Genomic DNA, 20,870 nt, shown 5'->3' with positions numbered 1-20,870 from the left:
CATGGACGGTGGTTTAGGCCTAGTGTGGGTTCAGGGTCGAAAACTTTGTTGAATGAGGGGATTTGTTACAGCGTCAATGTATATTCTGAGGTCCCACGTTCTGATGGCTGCATTTCCCCTTTCATGTTACACTCATGTTAATGGTGTTTATTGTTGTCACATTTCACGTTTATGACCTTTTAAGTTCAGATAGGTCAATTTGTCAAATTTATTTATTTCTAAATTGTATTCAAGCAGGAGCTACTACATTACAGGTCAAATATCATCACAATAGATTGGTGCTGATTAAAAATATGATTAACCGTTGTAATCGAAAGTCGTACATTTGTAACCTTATATGTTGAGGAATACTTTGGACATTGAGTTTTGTAATTTTAATAAATGAATTTAACACCACTTATAAGTGTGCAGGATGCCCGCATAACTGCCAAAAACTGTAAGCGCACATTGGAAACTGCTTTGAAAAGAAACCATACCCTACACTGTACCATACCGTATCACACAGAGTATTTTAGTGGGAGGTTGGGCTGGAAGTTTAGTTATTGGTCCGTGTGTTTTGGGTTTCTATGAATGGTCACTTTGATGTTTCTGTCTAGCTTCCGGTTGACGAGGGTGTCAAGGAAGGCTAAAGTGTATCATTCTCCTCCTCGGTAAATATGATGATATAAGAAATCGATGTGTTTGAAGAACTTTAGTGCTTTAGTCGCCAACCAAGATAATGGGAAACCCCAGGGTTCTGTAGTAATCCCATATCGCAAAGGCGTCTCGGGAACCGTTTCAGATGTGCAAGACTTACATGTAGGTGCATTTCAAGTCAATTAATGAATTAGGATAGAACCTTTTTAGAGTTAAGGATATCACTCCTAAAAAGGACACTTCACCTACCTGGCCCTGTCGATTAAACCAAGTGCCAGGGAAAAACGATCTAATGCCACCACTGCACAGAGACCTATATCTGGGAGATAAGCAGGATCCCGTAGAACAATCTCTTAGAACATTAATCAACATAGAAGACCAAGTTTAGTTTCCTCCTCAGAAGTTGCTCAACACTTTCACATCAAACCCCATGCCGATAAATGGATCTGAATCAGATTCTTATTCGATGTACATGTATCTTAATTGTGGGGTCCGGGAGGCAATCTAGATCCCCCTGTACTAGCCAAACCTAAGTCAGGACCAGCCACCAGGTGTCTACGACTCGCTCCTGAGGTCACGGGTCCGAAAGGTCAAGGGACCCCAGGTAATTACACCTGGCGAGTCTCGGTCCTACAGAAGAATGCCGAAGTAGTGATCGAAATATTAAGGTATGTAATCTTGTGTTGTGATCAAAAGTGGAAAAACAAAAACCAACAGAATTGTCAAAACCCAGGTGAAACTTCCTTCTAGTTTTAACGAGTATTATTTTGAGTATAAGATCATGAAAATGTTAGAGGAAATTCATCAACTCACCTAGGACAAGATCGATGCAATCATACCACGATTAAAATGGTGATAATAAGTCGGTTAAAAATTTTAACTTCTGAACAAACACTATACTCGCTACCAAACTCGCAAACAATCAGTAAGATCCACACAACCGATAATCGTAGTGATATATTGCTCAAAATCAATAATATTTGTAAAGGAAGTGGAATTCCTCACACTCCTACATTATACCCCCAGGTGTTTTTATATACATTTGTTACATAAAAAACAGAAACTAATGATACAATAGTAATAGATTTCACAAGTCGTAGATACATATTAAATCTGTAACAATAATTTATATCAATTTTAATTTTTGTTTAACGAAACCACATAATGTACTACAATTGTATATACTACACTTGTGGAACTTGAACTCTGGTGCTGTTGTGGTTCTTTCCAGACATTTCGACTAAGCAGGAGAAAACAACTGGAACCGGAAGGTGGGTTTATGAGCAGACTGTTGGCAACTGGTTTTGTTCCAGATCTATGTTATTACGTTCCAAAACTTGAACAGTTTGTAAATATTCAAAACTACACAACGCAAAGTCAATTTGGTGGCAAACGCTTGTCTCCTGACCCCGCCTACTACATGTACATACATTTCTTGAAAAAATATACAAATGTTTGTACTATTAATTGAACAAATTCCCGTTGAAGGTTCTGAGATATTAAAACTGTTAAATTAAAGTTCAGGGACTTCCGAACAAGTAAACCACACTCGTGTTATGTTAAGACTTGGTTGTTTTGATTTAAGTTAGGGCAAAATACTACATGTATGAAAAAGGGCATTTTGTACCAAAAAGTTAGTTCTTTCGAATCTGGAGTTGTTTAAAAATTACTTGCTTCACATTGCTTACCTTTTTATGATTACAGCTTTCATAAGCAGTAATTCATCTTCGTAACACCTGTCTCAACTTTAATTTAACACTATTTTTAAGGGAATGGTAAACATCTCTCCTAAGTTCCTCTCAAAACGCATGTTTCTTTCATAACAATTCCAAAATATCATTTTGGGAAATAAAAATAACTAAATCATAATTAAATGTTGGTAAGAATGTTTTGGTGTGTTTGTTTTTAACAAAGACAACAAAACTCCGTAAAATGTGATTTTTGTGTGATGGTTTAATTCCCTTTCATCAATATACACACATGTTTAACATATTATCTTTATGATAGACACAAATATATTTACTTATCTTATAACTGACAAGGATTTAATAAAACAGCTCCCTGTCATTCCGATAATACTCTATGTAAAAGACCTTATTTTTGAAATGGTTACATTTTACATTTGTATATATCTACAATTGAGATTGAAAAGGATTTGTTTTTACTCCAAATTAAATAAACTTAAAGTTTTTAAAAGGCGTAAACTGCGATCCTGTTTAAACAAATAGCACACGTATGTAAGTAATTTATTATTTGACTAAGCTACTAGGATTCTAAATTAGCGAGCTTTAAACGCTTTCAACAAAAGCCAACAGAACAGAAAAAGACAAAAGTATAAGACAGAGTAAAAACATTTACAAAGATTGTTTTTCGAATAAACATTACTTTATGTTCATGTCAACGATTTGGAGTGTCCAAGTCGTTTTATCAGAGTGCCGGATAAACATCTTTGATTATCGTATAAACAGTTTTGATTTTCGAGTATCGTTGTCACGAAAAGAAACTTCCATGATTATTAAATGAAAAGTTTGGTAAGGTAAAGAAATTAACAGGAATGGTCATGAAACGTAATCATGTTCAAGAAAGGATTAAATTAAGAAGCAAAGATCACAGCAAAGTGAACTAGAAAACAAAAAAATATGTAGCATTACATAGAGAATAATACATGTCTTTTTCCATATCACACCGAGTATCAACCCGAGACTGCAATATCAGCACGAGAAGTATTTTTGTTGTGTTATTTTAGACAATTTACTTTTTTTAAACATAAATAAATATATTGTCTTATTACATACTTACTAATAAAAGTTACTACCTTATGATCTATTTTTCTTTTGAAATATTGAAAAACGAAAAAAATATCCAAAAGGGCGTGATACGGGTTTTACGGGCTGATACGGGTTTTTGGGTGTGATACGGCGGGGGATGATACGGGTTTTGGGGTGTGATACGGATAGCGCTGATATGGGTTAGAGCAATTGTGTCGTATCGCATATACATAAAAAACGTATTTATTAGTAAGTATGTAATGAATTAAAAGACAGCAGACGGCTGCTTGTTGAGTGGCAATTATGTCAGCAATAAGAAATAAATGGTAAATTGTAGTTTTCTTGTTTAAGGTGATGTCCTGATACATATGATCGTTACTAGATTTATCATAAACCATATATCATGGAAACGTCCCTACAGACGTGCAGGGTATAGTACAATGAAATAAAAATATAAACACTTAGTAAACATCTCTTCCGTGATGTAACAACAGTTCTGATTAGTCAGACGCCGTGGATCGTCACATAACAATTGCATGTGAGTGGAATTATTCTCTGATGTTCCAATCATGTAAGTTAACGCCGTAGATGTTTGTTGATTGCCATTATTATACCAGATGTGTATTGCAATGTTAATATACTTGTGTCAAATTAAAGCTAGACATATTGTACAGTTTTTTTTAGCGAGGTTCTTAATATCGAGATAAAATACGTCCCGGAATATAAATAGCAAACTAATCAATACATAGTGCAGCACTTTTTGCTGTGACTACTAATTCTGAAATCCGCGAACAATAAATGCCCCGAAACTGACCACTTTAGCAAATTCGCAAAATCAGAGACTGAAAAAACCCTAAAACTTTTACAGTAAATAACGACAAATTTTGAAGAATGATATCTATACAACTACTTAAGATTCAAAATGCGTTAAACACTGGAATATAAAGGTCATATATGGAGATGATAACACTTACGTACATCAGGTACGTTTTAGTACCTGCCATGGAACATTCGCAAAATGTGAAAATAATTTCGATAATTAGTAAAACGCGTATGTGAAACATTTATGAAATGTCTTGACATGATAGAGTTGAATCAATGAACTGTTGTGAGTGTATCACATGTTTTGAGGTTATCTTCCCAGAAAGTTACATAAAATTAATGGAAAAGGCTTCCGACTTTTTATCATTAATGTTATGTATTACTTTCTAACCCACTATATAACACCATAACACACTTTACGACACTTAATCCTTTACACTCACACATTTAGTATTCCACACTTTATACACTCACAACATTAAATTAATTGTACTCAATAACGTTAATTCTTCTAATAATTCTAAAATAGTAGTAAAAATTAATAAAATACGTGTCTATCGCCTCTGAAAGGAATACAATATAAAAGCATTTCGATGATTTTGATGATCGAAATTTCGGTTTGGAAGTAATTGATTCTTCGTTTGAGAAAGTTTAACTGTAGCTCGCGGGACGGATATCTTTCCAAGTTTTAGTCGTGCTGTCACAGACAAGTCCATATCATGATAAATTGTGATTGACGGTATCCGTTGTGTTATTAAGTGCATCATTGTAGTAATCCCACCATTCCGGACCTGTGAAGGGAGAGGGATCATAATATAAAACACGAATATATGTTTCGCTAATTATGCACGATAAGGAAATCAATAAAAATGAAAAATGACCAATAAGGAAGCTATTTACATAGGGTAAAAGGTTATCATCCGTTCTAGTATCATTTTGAGGTTGATCGTGCTGTGGGTAGGCTTTCAATGGCTTATCTTCAAATTCTTATACAGTTGTAGATTAAAAGCTCGGCAAATCGCCAATAAGAGCTAATTAAAAATAATCAGACACGTTAATTAATAGGCTTGTGCTTATTTCTCAGCCTGCTGGTAACATATAAACAAATTAGACCATGCCCTGTATGTTTGAATTTATTTCTCTGACCATGTATCCCATGCATCCGAACGTTTAGCAGCGCTTAGCAGAAACGTTCGCTTACAGCTCCAGTCCACAGTGTAAGGCCTTTCGGTTAGAGTGATAGTATAACAATCTAATGTCTAAGGATAGGATTCCGGTCTATACCGGCTGTAGTTTTACACGTGGAACACTGATGTTGATTATAGCATGGTTTATTTAATCTTTAATATTCTTTTCCCATAACGCAATCGAAAGTATGGTATTCGCTTCAGAAATTATCTATCAAAAATATGGCCATGCCGGCATTGGTAAGGGGATCTTAAAGAGAAGTTAGTTATATGTGTATCATAACCCTTTATGTAAATTATGTAATTCTTGAGTTCCTGTACCACTCATTGGCTGAATCGAAGTACTTTTTCAAACGTGATGATACTTTATCTTGCCTGTATTTAATATTTGTATGAATCATAACTGAAATATGATATGAATTTTAGAAATTGTTAATATACAAAGTCTTATTCCTTTGGTAGCGTATATATTTTCGCATTCTAAGTGTTAGCCGTTAACAGATAACATTTGTATAAGAACATTTACTCGCTACATTACCAGCAATAAACAACCTCTATTTATAATTAAAAAAAATCAAATAGGTGGCAAGATGCAACTCTGAAGTATAAACGTTACTTACATTGCACAATAACGTCAAAGTTAACTGCCTTCTTGATGAGGTCAGCACTAGACTTGAATACGTAGAGTTGGTCCAGCTCGTTACAGGTCACGCGGTACCGCTCCTCCACCAATAGTTCCAAGCAATGTCCCACCTGTCTCAAGTAACTGTAGACAGGTGGATGAGAATTATTATAAAACATAACTTGTCTAATCACGTGGTAGGAGTTATATAATTGTGGTGTAGTAATATGTGTTGCGGTCATGTAAGGTGCTTTGCTAAAACTTTCGGTGGTGGGATTAGAGAAAGATAATAGTCAAAAACGTTTATGAACATGTAATGTTTAATGCTAATATATTGATTAAAGAAAGAAGTTAACCTAGTCAATATCTTAATTCTGCTATTCATGATTGTGTTCAGAGATGTGTGTGCATGCGTGCGTGCGTGCGTGCGTGCGTATGTATGTATGTACATGTATGCACACCATACACACACACACACACACACACACACACACACACACATACATACATACATACATACATACATACATACATACATACATACATACATACATACATACATACATACATACATACATACATGGTGTCGCCTATCGTCGTTGAAATATATCTATTTCTTATGTTCCAAACAATTTATATAAATATTCATAGTTTATTTTCTGCTATTGTTTGAGATGTACCTACAGGGAGAGGGGTTATATAGCCTTGATGGCTACGGTTATCTCTTTTAAGTAGTGCAACGATTCATACATGTAATATGCATACTTTATTAACTATTTGAAATTAAACAGTACTTCACTCTAAATTTTTAAAATTCATAAATTCAGGGGTTCTACTTTAGAATCATTTATTTTCGTGGGGTTAAAATTTCGTGGTTTTCATATACTAGTCTGTTTCATGGGCATTATATTTCACTGATTTCTTAGTTTCCCCTATCTATATCATACCAAGTTTTTTCGTGTGGATTTAATTTTGTGGAATTTTGTTATCCACAAAATAAACGAACTTGAATGTCCCACGAAAAATTATGATTTTACAGTATGCACTTCCCCTTCTGTTACAACAGTAGTTGATACCAATTTGCATTTCCGACGCTTTGGCCCATATCATCATCGATGAGGCATAGTAGGACAAAACAGCTATATACTACAGTGTAATTCATTTTTGTCATTCTGTCATTCTGACATGACAGACTTATTTTAAAAAGTATGGGGTCAATTTTCTGTAATTTATGTTGCGGTTAGATAAGTTAATCAGCAATACCATGTGAGGTTTCGAGTAATGTATTCAACTGTATCAAATTAATCATTAAGTGGCAGTTTTCCAGGTACATGTATATAGGTATGCAAACAGTAAAGTTATACTATGTTATAACAGTAATTCATCGTACATTGCTATTTAAAGAGTAACATACAAAACGTTTTTGGAAAGTTTCAAATTCCGTTTTTTAGTTCGCCCGTACGGAACAGAAGAGCTTGTGCTGTTTCTAAATCCGGCGGCGTCGTTGCCACTGTCGTCTATTTCCTTTCACATGTATGTGAAGGTTTTAGCATGACGAGCACTTATTAAATGTAACTGTTAGTGTGACCATACAAATTGTATTTTAACGACTTTTTCCGCCTTTTGGGCTTCTTTTTGCTGTGTGAAGTATTTTGTCTCTTTATCGTTTATGTTTTTGTTTCAGTCATTTCATTCAAATATTTATATGAATTTTTTTTATAATTTTTAATTGATCCTATTAAAATATATATTAAGACAGCTTTTTAAATTTTAATTGATCCTATTAAAATGATATATTGACAGAAATTGTTATACAATATGCAACTGTATACTTGACAAATCCATTAAAACTAGAGTAACATTTCTAGAAGATAATATAAACTTTAAACACAGACTAGTGTTGTTTTGTTAATACATGATGTATGTGTTTGACTCAATTGTTAAATAAAATAAAACGTACAAGCATTTCACGGTGTCATTATCAGGAAATTCCTCAAACTGCTGTCGATTGAAACAGCTGAGCACGAACATCGCTGCATTGTCTTGATTTCTGCACAGTGGATCAGTCGCTAAAATAAAAAAAAATAGTAAACAACAATTTGGAACTAAAAACAAAATATAAAAATAATTATACACTGTAGCAATAGAACAAATATAACTCATTAGGGCCCCGTATCGGAGATACGGGTGCCCTATAGTAATCACTCTGTCTGTCTGTCTGTCCACAAATTTTGTTCCTGGCTGATAACTTTGCTATTTATTGACTGATGTACATGAAACTTGGTCAAGATGTATAGCTCACAAAAATACACATTGCGGTTAAAAGTCAAGGTCAAAGGTCAAGGTCATTAGGTCCAAAGGTCAAGGTCAAATTTTACATCTTTTCAGTGATGAACATTTTGTTATGACATTATGAAGCAAAGTTGATCAGAATTAAACAAGGAGTCAACTGACCAAAAGTCAAGGTCATTGGGTCAAAGGTCACAGTTTAATTTTGTATCTTTTCACTGGTGAACATTTCGCTATGACACTTTGAAGCAATGTAGCTCATAATTTAACAAGGAGTCAATTGACCAAAGGTCAAGGTCACTTGGTCAAAGATGAAGGTTAAATTTTGTACCTTTTCCATGATGAACATTTTGTTATGACATTATGAAGCAATGTTGTTCAGAACCTAACACAGAGTCAACTGACCTTAGGTCCAGGTTACGAGGTCCAAAGGGTCAAGGTCAAGTTTGTATTTTTCACTGATGAACATTTTGTTATGATATTAAGAAGCAAAGTTGGTCGGAATTAAAGAATAAGTCAAATGACCAAAGATCAGTGTCGCTGGGTTAATGGTCAAGGTCATTTGGGTCCAAAGGTCAAAGACAAAGTGGATCTCTGACTTTGACCCTGGCACTTGATGGAGGAGGTAGATAAGGTGAAATGTGAAATAAAACAATTCAAAGCTAACAAATAAGTATTGCACCGGTATTTACATTTCTGTTAGCCCAGCAAATATGGAGGTGGAAGGAAACGAGACTCGCATCATAGTACATGTAAAATGTATATTTTGATTCCTTGCGATTCTTTTTGAAGTCCAAATATCAAACGTCAAGCTCAGCTATATGAGCAGATTGCTTCTTGATGATTATGGGGGATATATTGCCACAAGACGGGGCCCTTACTGACCTGTCAGTGTTCTAGTTGTAGACTTTTTTAAGTCCACACAAATCTTATAAACAAGTCTCATAAATCACTTTCATCTGTAGAAAAATGATTGAATGTCATAATTATTTGGATCCGGATGTTTATAGATATATAAACCCATTTAGCATTGAATCAAATTACAAACAATGTTTTTCTATATATTGATTAATATTATAATAATTAAAAAGAGCACCCAAATAAAACATTTTATACTAAAAGCACCGAATCACATCATTGGCAAAAGTTGTCTTACATTTGGTAGATGGGAAGCAACTCCTATTTGTGTTACTTTGATTTGAAATTCATTATATGAGAAGGCTATATCTAAATATCAGGACCACATGCTTTGTAAATCGTAAATGTCATTTTCCCTATTCTATGAATTAATCAATATAAATGTGTAGTTTGTCATAAAAGACGCCATTATATTATGATATCAACATGCAACTTGGTAAGATATTCAGTAAAACATCGTTATACAGTCACCATTTGTCCAGACATATTTTGGCGTTAAAGAGGGGTTTGGCGATAAATCAAGGGAAACCTATCAAAGAATTCTAAAGAAAAACTAGAAAAATGGGACGTGAAATATATTGGCGGTAACTGAAATTGCAAACGAAAAGAGGGGCATGCTATACTGTTTATAAGAGCTTACTTTGAGGAATTCGTATGTATTGCCGATTCCTTTTGTATGTGTTTTCTTTTTGTCATGACACAATAAAAAATGTTACGTATTAAAGAAATAAATATTTTATTTTTATTTAACACTTAAAAGGTGAAATGCTGTACCTTACTCCCTCTCTAACGCCCTGTTTATGTTTTTATCTTGTCTTCTGAAAAATCGGTTACTGTGAAATCACTAATTTTCGTTGGTTTTTTTTATCTACGTAGATTTCTTTGGTAATCTTCATCTCTGAATTCATAGTTTCATAATGACACATGACATGAAGTTGTTCTCCTTATGAGAGAACCAACACAATGATTTTAGAAAACCACGAAAGTTGGACCCCATGAAATATACGATATCACAATATATTTTTTTATACCAAAAAAAAAAAAGATTTTACAAATAATAAATTATTTATGATAAACTCATGGGAAAATAAGTTTTTTTCTTTTTTCTATGGAGTATATCAAAGATCTGCTAAGTTTAAGGAAGAAAACTCATGCGCCATGCCTACTAACAATGGTAATTTTGGTATGAAGCGGCCAGAGTGTTAACAAGAGTTTAAAATTGACACAGACTTTTATTCTATGTTTGTGGGGCTGACCCAAACACTGGACCCATGGTATGCAACTTCTCCATATGTATATAATAATGCTGGTAAGAGCGCTACTGTGAAGAAGATATTAGTATTAAAGTACAGATGTATTAGTGCTTCAGTCTGGGATATTTTGAACGTTGCGATTTGTATCTAATTGTACGGAGTCCAAATTTGTTTTTGTTCTCACATCTGGGAGACTGCAGATAGGAAACTCCCAATCACTTGGCCTCCTGGGACATTGCTTTCTAAATAAGCTTTTATAAGCATGACATTGCTAGGCATTTAGATTTGTTTACTTTCCCTATCAAAATGTTCGCCATTTCAGTAGGTATAGGATGTATAGGTGCTTTAGTATTTTTCGTTAATTACATAACATTACATAAAAGTGTTTTTGATTTGTCTAACTATTTGGAATTCTTATCATCACCATCTATTTGCATAATGATAGCTCTTCAGAGCCTCCGTAGTTTGTTAGTTTGTTGCTCGTACATCGCACTAAAGAACCGTTTGTGTATATTGTATTTAAGGATGAACGTTACACACACAGAGGTTATTGCACTTTTGAAAATTAGTAACGTATATAGTATGAAAATGTATTCGAAACACTGCTGTATATGCATTGGTATACATTGAATACAATTATCATATACATTGATCAAAACAATTGAGGAATTCGCAGGAGCTTTCTTATCAGGCGCTAACTACTAGTCCTATGCCACCTGGCTAATATCTCCCTATGTGTGTATGCCTGTGTGTGTGCTGCAGATGTAATGTGTTCTGTTTGTAGTGGAACCGTGTTTCCAACGGTATCATTTATAGTGCCACCTCACTTGAATGCTACAGCACAGATACCGCAACATCCACCCCAGACCAATTTATACTCAAACTGGGATGTTGGATTTGTGTTGTAGATACGAAAAGATTTATGTACGGATGAGGAACGACGGAGACCATAATGCACTTTTAAACTTTAGTAACAGTGAATTACACTTCACCACACAGCTGTTTCGTCCTTCTAGGAATCATTGATGATGCTTGGAGTCAAAAGATGGAAATCCAAAAATAGGCTTAACTACTATTGAATGGGGTTTACTTACAAAAAAGTGGAGCACCAGTGTTGTTTTGGCCAATGTTACCGACGTTTCGCAGAATGATATCTTGACCAGTAATGGTAGGGATTGGTAATAATTCAGAATCGTCAGCTGTTGAAATAACGTCTAAAAAGCCCGTAGGTATAGCTTCGGTAGTAGACGGGACATCCTTCGTTGTTGTAGATTTCATATTTAGGTCGTCAGATGACTTATCGTCGTCCGTAAGTGTATCATTTGATAGATTTAAGTTAATGTTGCTTTTGTTCACTGAAAAAAATGTAGATGATTAGTTAAACACATGGAGTAAACAAAACTTTGTTTCGATAAATTTTCAGTTTAATCATCGTAAACTTACATATGTTACATAATGCAAAATTTAAATACCAGCCATGGTCCAGGTAAAATAGCCAGATTTAAAGTAATTTTAAATAAACCACTTTGAATATAAATACAAGCATATCTTCACTTATGGTACATTTAGGTGGCACAGAAGACGCTTACCCTTCCGTTACATCTGGTCCTTTTGTATACTTTGTAAAGGATCTCCACGTTATTTTTCCTTTTTTACATTTTTTTTGCCCTAGTTTTATTGATTTTTAGTTCCAGTAATAGTTACATGAATTATTTATTTTTTAAGGTCATATTGTATCTTGAACAATACATATTTCATTTGGAAATGCATGCTTCCTGTTAACAATCAGGAAAACGTACAATTGCCATGTATCATGGCATCACCATCAAAGAAGCAAGCACATAACATCGTTACGTTATGTCTCTATTACATTTACAAAAACCTGGTCAAACACATCAGGTGAAGGAAGTAGCTCGTGTGTGGGGTAACATGAAATGCCTACCTATCCATTTTTGCTTATAAATTTATTTTTTCACGAGTGGTGAAAATTAACAATGGCTATGAGTTTGGTTGTTTTTTGGTTTTTGTTAAACGTCCTATCAACAGCTAAGGTGATTTAAGGACGTGCCTCCTTGTGTGTTGTGTATGCGTGCTTTCGTGTGTGTATATATGTGTGTGTGTGCACGAGGCAGGGTATAGTGGTGTATTTGCCTCCATGTAATAGCGCGGATCTGATGGCGACTTTTTAGTGCTATCTCACTGAAATATCATGCCTATTTAGTACTTATATGAAACAATGACACCTATTTTTTATCTCACCAGTTTGCTGTCCATCCTTTCCAGATGACATCACTACAAAAATAGAGAGACAACCGTTATATAAATTATGAATAATTAATAACTATACAAATATAGTTTACCCTATTGTGAAGGTCATATTATTGAAATAGTAAAACCCACTACCACGCCTTACACCAGTCACGCCATAAAGAATGTAGTAACGTGATAAAACGCCTTTTAACAAAATATTAAATTATATATAAAAAAAAATCAACTTATTTCAGTAACAATATCATTTTTGATTGAAGTAAAAATTCCTATTTATTTACCAGCAAAGTAGATCCCAACAGCTATTCCGATGACAAGGAGAAAGATAATAAAAATAACACATTTTCCACATTTACAGGTTTTTGTTGGTTCTGAAAAGAAACAATAAATAGAAAAACAATTACATAAATTAATTTGCTTGTTTAACCTGATCGAACTATTAATGTATTGCATATACAAATTTTTCATAGAGAGCATTCTTAATGATCTTTTCAACAACTTTGTTACACAAACGATGTACGTATCAAACGTGTCGCAAACGTTTCAAGACCGACTGGTCCCTTTGTCAATGCAATCTACTAATAGCTTGATAAAGGGATCAATCGGTCTTGAAGCGTTTGATAGTACACTATTTGTGGTTAAAATTTAAACTTTGATATTTTAAAAGGTCTCTTTTTCTGAATCTAAGTGTTTGAGGATAATGCCGAAAAGGCAAAACAGTTTACTTCGTTTAGAGAAAATCATTTTCCATAGATACCATACATTGTACTCAAAAACACCGAAGGTTTTAACTTCACCTTGATTTTAGGAATGAAATAAATAACATAACACTAGAAAATGTACCTGGTTGCCCTTGTTGAATGGTATACGATTTGGCTCGATCAATCTCATCTGTAGGGAGATACAATTGTGTCGTGGTCGATTTCCCTTCTAAATTTCGGACGTTTAGGACGTTGTCCTGCAACACAAAAAGATGTAAATGTGTAAAAGGAAAGCATTGATTAGGTTGCCTTACACGCGTCAGAATTTCCCTTTAGCTCAGCGGTAGAGCATCGGGCTGCAGAGCCAAGGGTAGAAGGTTCGAACCCCAGCGATGGCACTATCTTTATCACTATTCCTCGTCCTATTACAAACTGGTGCCGTTGGCCCTCCCCGTTCAAGGTAGGAGAACTCTTGACGGGGAGTCAAAGAGCCTGGGTTGGTGTAAGAAAAAAAGTGTGTAAAAGAAGTACATTGATTAGGTTGCCTTGCAAGCGTCATCTGTAGGGTATTTCCCTTTAGCTGGAGAGCTAAAGGTCGAGGGTTCGAGCCCCAGCGACGGCACTATCTTTATCACTATTCCTCGTCCTATTACAAATGTTTAATGTGACAACATTGGTAAGGTTTTATATCTATTATCAGAGCCATTGTTCATATGCTTTGCATTATCGATAAAGTTTTTATATTGGTAAAAATTATGTTAATGCTATTAGCATATGATGTTCTAAATCATTTATATTTTAGAGAAATTAAAACTCTAATCATTTTGCCCTCGTAAACATCAGAATCATCATAACATTGTTTATCACATAATTCATTTATTATCATATTTTTTTACAGCCTCCATCTCATCTCAATGGTCGAAAGACATATATTTGTGTCAGTCAGGTAACATATTTACTACTGCACAAAAAACAAGAGAAAATTAAAAAGAAATGACAGATACAAAGGTGTGACACTACAAGTTCACAATTTGTATTATCAAATTATTAGTTATGTTGGATAATACATAGATCGGAAGTACATTTACTTCTGTTTATATGTAACAACAAAGATGGGATACAAATGAAAGGAACCGATGAGGAGCGCAAGATACATACATGGACGAAATAATAATATATAGAAAAGTGCACCTCATCATGGCATATTAATTTAATAAATTAAGAGGGTATGGATAAAGCCTTACTCAAACGACTCTGACATAATAATTCCCTTTAAAAATAAAAAGAAGATACACACATGTGAAGGCACTTTTAAAATTTAGTAATATATACAGTGTGTCAAAAATATGATATAATAAATAATATACAATTAGCATATGCATTAATCCATATAATTTGAGGAATTCGCAGATGCTGCCTTTTCAGGCGCTAACACCTAGTCCTATGGCACCTGGCTAATATCTCCCTATGTGTGTATGCCTGCGTGTTTGCTGGAGATGTATCACACTGCACAATACTGCTGCTTTGTCTTTCTACGATGTGCGCCTGATGTTCTATTAATGATCCGCGTGTTATGGGTCCGTATTTCAAACTGTTCCTTTTGTGAAAGTCACATATACTACGAACAATATCCAAAACAGACAAACTGATACCAAGGACTTCACTTAGGCAGGTGAGTTGAGCAACAAAGAAAAGTGTGTGGTAAACACGTCCGCCCACTATTTATTACATGTAACTTTGCTTTATAGCCAAGAAAGGAACATCCAAAAATATTTTTTTTTTAGATAAAAAGAAGTACGTTAAACACATTTGTAATGAGTGTTTTAGATACACTAACCATTTTACACATATAATTATACACATTAAACTTAACTAACACTAACAATTAAAATACATAAACTGTAGTGACATGTTATGTAATTTAAGGTACACTGCACACACGTTTATGTAATGTAATTTAAGGTACACTGCACACACGTATATGTAATGTAATTGAAGATGCTTCTTTATGCATGAAAATAAACGTGGAAGTAAATTATGCACTTATGTATTTATATTATATCTATTTTATCGATAAGGAAACGAACATGCTTTACTAAGCACGGCTCTGGTCGATTTTCATTTGAAATAATATTGAAACACATCAATCATATTTCATATGCATTTATTACTATTGTTTGACAGATATGTAGGCTTGTTTGATGTTTATAGTTCGTAATTAGCCTCTGAATCTAAACAGAACTATTTTTAGATATTGATGTGGACTACTAAAGTAAACAAAGTCCTTTTTTACAATTAATCCTTCACTTTGGTTCGTACGTAATCAGATAGGTTGAAAGTGTATTGATTGTTTGTAAAACAATAAGGTAGTCCATTTATTCTAAAATTACAAATATCAATAGTATGATGTCTTTAAAATTAGACTTTCAACTTAAATACAAATGACATTATTGATTGACTACCCATCCATATACATGACAATGTACATTGCCATTGTGAATCCTCGGTTAACATACTGCGCTCAACTTTAAAAAAAAAAAAAATAGAAAATGGAAGAACAAATCATTTAAACCATCCATTTTGCAATTTAGCGCTAGTATATTAATAATTTTATTCTGGTAATTCACCGATTCTTTAACTCTGTATGTAACAATTATCTCAATATCTTTAAATACTAAAGAAAAAACACCTGTACTGCTTACCTTAATTGTTCTTAATGCATAGACAATTTTGCTAAACTTAGGTGCCAATACATATATCACTTAAAATATTTCATTCAAAATATCAATACCAGAAATAACTGGAATTAAATCCCTTGTTAAACATCTTACCTATTTATATATGATATAACATGCACTCTCATAATGAAGAAAATGTTAAGAATTCAGTGAAAGAAACATTCCATGCAAATGTCATCAAAATTCTTTTCGAAAAAAAAACCCCTTCTCAAATGCCTTAATTACCTTAATTGTTCTTAATACATAGGTAATTTTGATCAGCTTAGGTCCCAATACCTGTATCACTTATATTATATTATCATCAAAATATAGATACCAGGAATAACTGGCATTACATCCCTTATTTAACATCTTACCTTTTTATATATGATATACATGTATATATATAATATAACATGCACTATCACAATGAAGAAAATATATTAGTTAAGCGAAAGAAATATTTCATACAACAGTCATACCTGGAGAATGCAACCAAATATATAGCCTGGCATATACAAATATGCATAACGTTCTGTTAAACTGACTATACATATAACACATTCTTATTCTCTCTCGTATGGCTATAATGACACTAATTAAAACAACATTTACATATGTTATTAAATAATGAATCTCCCTAACATGACATTCATTATGTGTTTGAATTGCAAATGAAGACAAACCCGGTATAAATTATGATTATGTAATAACGAATGGGAAACCTCTGATAAAGTAAGATGTGTTTTTGAGTATCTTGATTTTAAAGTCTTTTTAACAAAGCGTGTTTATAACTGAAACACAAGCAGTAAAGCTGACTCGTTTTAAATATCAAAAGAAAATGTATAACTCTGCAAACTCAGTTCATAGAATATGATTAATTACTGGTTCATTATATATCAGTTCTGCAAAATAACTGATGTAGTATTAAGTCATAAATCATTTAATCAGAAAGTATGATCACTTATTTGTTAAGCATGTTTAATTATTGTTACTAACGTTTGCTTTTGTTCAGAACCAGTAGTACATTATAATGGATACAAGCTTGTATAACAAAACAATGTCCAAACTGTCTGTTAAGGCAAAACAACACCCATGCCTGTCTCATAATGCCAGCTTTACGTGATAAGAAAAGACCATTTGGCATATCTCCGTACGAATAAGAAATATCGTTAACGACTCTAAGCAACACATACATTATGAGCAAAAAACATCATACCTGTCCTTGCCACCCTGGCATCGTCGAGATAGTTCCAGAGAGTAGAAATCCAGTCGTGGTTGATATAAACGTATGTTTGTTTTTGAGCCTGTAATGTCTCAGCAATGATTCACGACGTGTAGTCCTAGCAATACCATTAACATATTGTGTGTCCGTATAGACGGTCATACATCAGCGTCAATACATAGCAACACATTATATTTGAATTTGTCATTTGATTTATAGCATGTCAGTTTACTTTTAAATCAATGTTTTGTTTTGAAATTTGTGGTTTTTTCTTTATATCTATAACGTGGATGTAAAAACAATGAAGCTTTGTTAGCATTACAATTCGATTTAGTGATGTTTGGAATGTATTCTAGTAGGTAACATTGTTTTCATGTGTTAACCTGATTTATAACATCGGACAATATATAACTAACATAGTAAAATACTAGTGCTATTATTTGAGTACGTACGTTTTATATGTCTCTAGTACATCTTAGTGCAGTTGCATATCGTACATGAGACAAGCAACACGGCTAAACATTTTTGCATTGAAGGTCAAAGTACCAAAGCCTATTTTATAATTAGGCAGAAGAGATCCACTGCATAGCACTTATTAGTCTCGTCACACCAGACGCTTGACCATTTTGTAATTCAAGAGTCTGGTCAAACACGGTACTTTAAAAATACCATCACCGGAGGGCAGTGTTTTACTTTCATTTCATGACGTTATGTCAACGCCGTTTAAACATTTCAAAAAATATTGAAATGAATGATTTTTTTTCCTGTGCATGCATTCCTGAATTATCCGTTTATTCACTATTATCGAGAAAAATGTAAGAAAATGTTTCGAATCTCCAGAATAATGCCATATATTTCCACTGAATAAATCATAACTGAGTACTAAGCCAACAAGTCTGACTGAGGTTGGAAAAAAGCATGCAAAACAAGTCAGATTTTTTCTGTACACCATTCAAAACATGTGACAGGTTCTCACTCAAGTAAACTGGCTTGACTTGTGTCAAAAGCCTTGTTAGCTTCATGAACTATTGTAAAATATCCATCGATAATTCTTAAGATTTGAAGCATTTTCTTAGAGTTTTTCTCGATAAAAGTGAAAACACGGATACTTCAGGAATGCATGTACTGGTAAGTTTTTTTCATGAATTAAAATATTCAATGCAATTTTGCGCCACTCCAATTCCGACTTCAAAAGTAGAAAAGGGTGTGTCTACCTTTGACCAATGAAATAATTTACCAGAATTCTGGTAAGCCTCGTTATGACTTCACAAAACGATATCACTGGGTTTGACCTGACTCTCTGTTTGGCGTAGCTTGCGCAGACAACAAGAGTCTGGTTGAACGAGACTAATCAAATGTGAGTTTTAATAGCTTAGAGATACTTCCCCTTTTCATGGTTTTCGTCTCTCATTTTCAATTGTGCATTAATAGTTCCATGAAAGCAAAATTGAAAGAGCGAGAGATTGGAACAAGATAGGTCAAAAGAGCGTCACGCGTGCGTCATTACAGCAGTGTAAATGACAGCTTACCTGAATTTCCTATGAACAGTCCAAATCCATCCAGTAATCACATAAAGCCGCTTCATTCATCTACTCCTACTCGACGTCCAAAAACATCAAAAACATCAGCACCACTCCGTACTTTAAATATAAACTTTCAGTCAATCAAACAAAAACAGTGCAGGTTTTCGAATGTCATCGACAGTGCAAAACCGGATATCATCAGGGGGACAGAAACGTGGCTTGATCCTAATATACAGAACAGCGAGAAAGCACCGGAGGGATACAACATCTTCAGAAAAAAATAGGTTAACAACTGGTGGAGGTGGCGTCCTTATCCAAGTAAATGACCGTTACAAATGTGACCATGCCCCTGAGCTAGATACCGACTGTGAGCTGATATCGGTGAAAATGAATCTCGTAGGCCATGGAACCATCTTTATATGCTCCTACTATCGAAGGAATGCTGGAGATGAAGTCAGCCTAAATGATTTTGAAAAATCTGTGAATAGGGTTTGCACGAACAATGCCACCATCTTAATCGGAGGAGACCGAACTTTCCGGGATGGGATTGGAAAAAAGGGGTAATAAAACCAAACAATCCCTACGTAAACCTTCACCTAAAGTTCAAGGATATCATAATCAAAAACCACCTCAGTCAAGTCATACGAGAGGAAACCCTGAAAAACGACACCTGGACCTCATTATTACCAACGCCCCTAGCCTGATACAAAGGACGGATATCCTACATGAACTGTCCGATCATGATATTGTGTTTGTGGACTTTGATGTTCGACCAACGATACTAACGCAGAAACGTAGGAAAATCCCAATGTACAACTAAGCCAATTGGAACGCATTTAAGGAAGCCCTCGTCAAATTTGCCGCCACCTTGGAGGAAATGTGTAAATCCATCAAATACACAGCAAATGACATGTCGACTTGCTTTAATGCCGAAATACAGAAAGGTATCAAGGAACATGTTCCACCTAAGACCACCAAAATGAAGAACGGACACCCTTGGATAGGAAAAGAGCTACGGCAGTTATTTCGACGCCAGACTCGCCTTTACAAGAAAATGAAAAAGGCTGGAGACCAAAGAATCATGGACGAGTACAAGGCTTTAAAGAGAGAGACCCAAAGAAAACAAAGACAAACGTACTGGTCTTATATAGAACAAATTGTAACACCAAAATACGATGACAGGTTTAGATCCGGATCGAAAAGTTTATGGACTTACATCAAACATAAAAAAGGCAAAAGTAGGAATATCATCGCTAAAGCACGAGGGAAAACTCTACTCAAAAAAGGGCACCATCTCCAAGGAAGAGTTTGATGCATCTGATAACATGGGCTCCATTCCCCCTGGTCCAGTTCTGGAAAACATCAACATCACTGTCAATGGCATCGACAAGCTACTAAGTAACCTGGACATACATAATATCACCCAGATTACTGTAGGAACTCCATGGGGCCATTGGCCCCCTGCTCCATCTTATCCTCAAGAAATCACTTGCCACAGGAGTAGTACCAGATGATTGGAAAACAGCTTACATCACCCCAACCTACAGGAAAGGCCAGAAATGTGTAGCTGCAAACTATCGTCCGATCTCACTTACCTATGTGTGCAGTAAGATAATGGAGCACATCGTCACCACCAGCATCATGACCTATGGAGAACAAAACAACATCTTCTACGACCTTCAACACGGTTTTCGAAAGGGTAGATCCTGTGAAACCCAGTTTATAGAACTTGTGGAAGACCTGACCTCCAACCTTTAAGACGGCCAGCAAACAGACATATTAATAATGGACTTTGCCAAGGCGTTTGATAAGGTCAACCACAGCCTGCTGACCCACAAACTTTACAACTACGGTATTAGAGGAAAAGTCAACACATGGATTAAGAACTGGCTCAGTGATAGAGCCCGAGAAGTAGTTGTAGAAGAGGAGTCATCGAGTAAA

At 34.6% G+C, this 20,870-nt stretch overlaps 1 protein-coding gene across 1 annotated transcript; it reads right to left on the bottom strand.

Annotated features, from left to right (window-relative positions):
• Positions 1-3,599: 3,599 nt before the first annotated feature.
• On the bottom strand, positions 3,600-17,557 carry LOC110448669. Its single transcript, XM_021495051.1, has 8 exons — positions 17,401-17,557; positions 13,607-13,721; positions 13,045-13,134; positions 12,755-12,787; positions 11,590-11,850; positions 7,996-8,104; positions 6,034-6,179; positions 3,600-5,017 (listed from the first exon to the last, which is right to left on the bottom strand). Exons 1-8 carry the CDS (start codon positions 17,419-17,421, stop codon positions 4,944-4,946), a joined length of 849 nt encoding a protein of 282 aa, XP_021350726.1. The 5' UTR covers positions 17,422-17,557; the 3' UTR covers positions 3,600-4,943.
• Positions 17,558-20,870: the final 3,313 nt, after the last annotated feature.

Source organism: Mizuhopecten yessoensis, unplaced genomic scaffold (assembly GCF_002113885.1).
Source record: "Mizuhopecten yessoensis strain PY_sf001 unplaced genomic scaffold, ASM211388v2 scaffold4123, whole genome shotgun sequence".
NCBI classification, from domain to species: Eukaryota; Metazoa; Mollusca; class Bivalvia; order Pectinida; family Pectinidae; genus Mizuhopecten; species Mizuhopecten yessoensis.
The sequence above is the reverse complement of the archived record's forward strand: the minus strand, read 5'-3'. Positions and strand labels throughout refer to the sequence as shown.

What these genes read in the sequence shown, in the direction of transcription:
- LOC110448669 (XM_021495051.1), bottom strand. Translation starts at nt 17,421, where the DNA reads ATGCCAGGGTGGCAAGGACAG. An exon ending in CACTGGTGCTCCACTTTTTT is followed by an intron (nt 8,105 to 11,589) that starts GTAAGTAAACCC and finishes TTTTTATTTTAG; the next exon opens with CGACTGATCCACTGTGCAGA. An exon ending in AATGACACCGTGAAATGCTT is followed by an intron (nt 6,180 to 7,995) that starts GTACGTTTTATT and finishes ACCTGTCTACAG; the next exon opens with TTACTTGAGACAGGTGGGAC.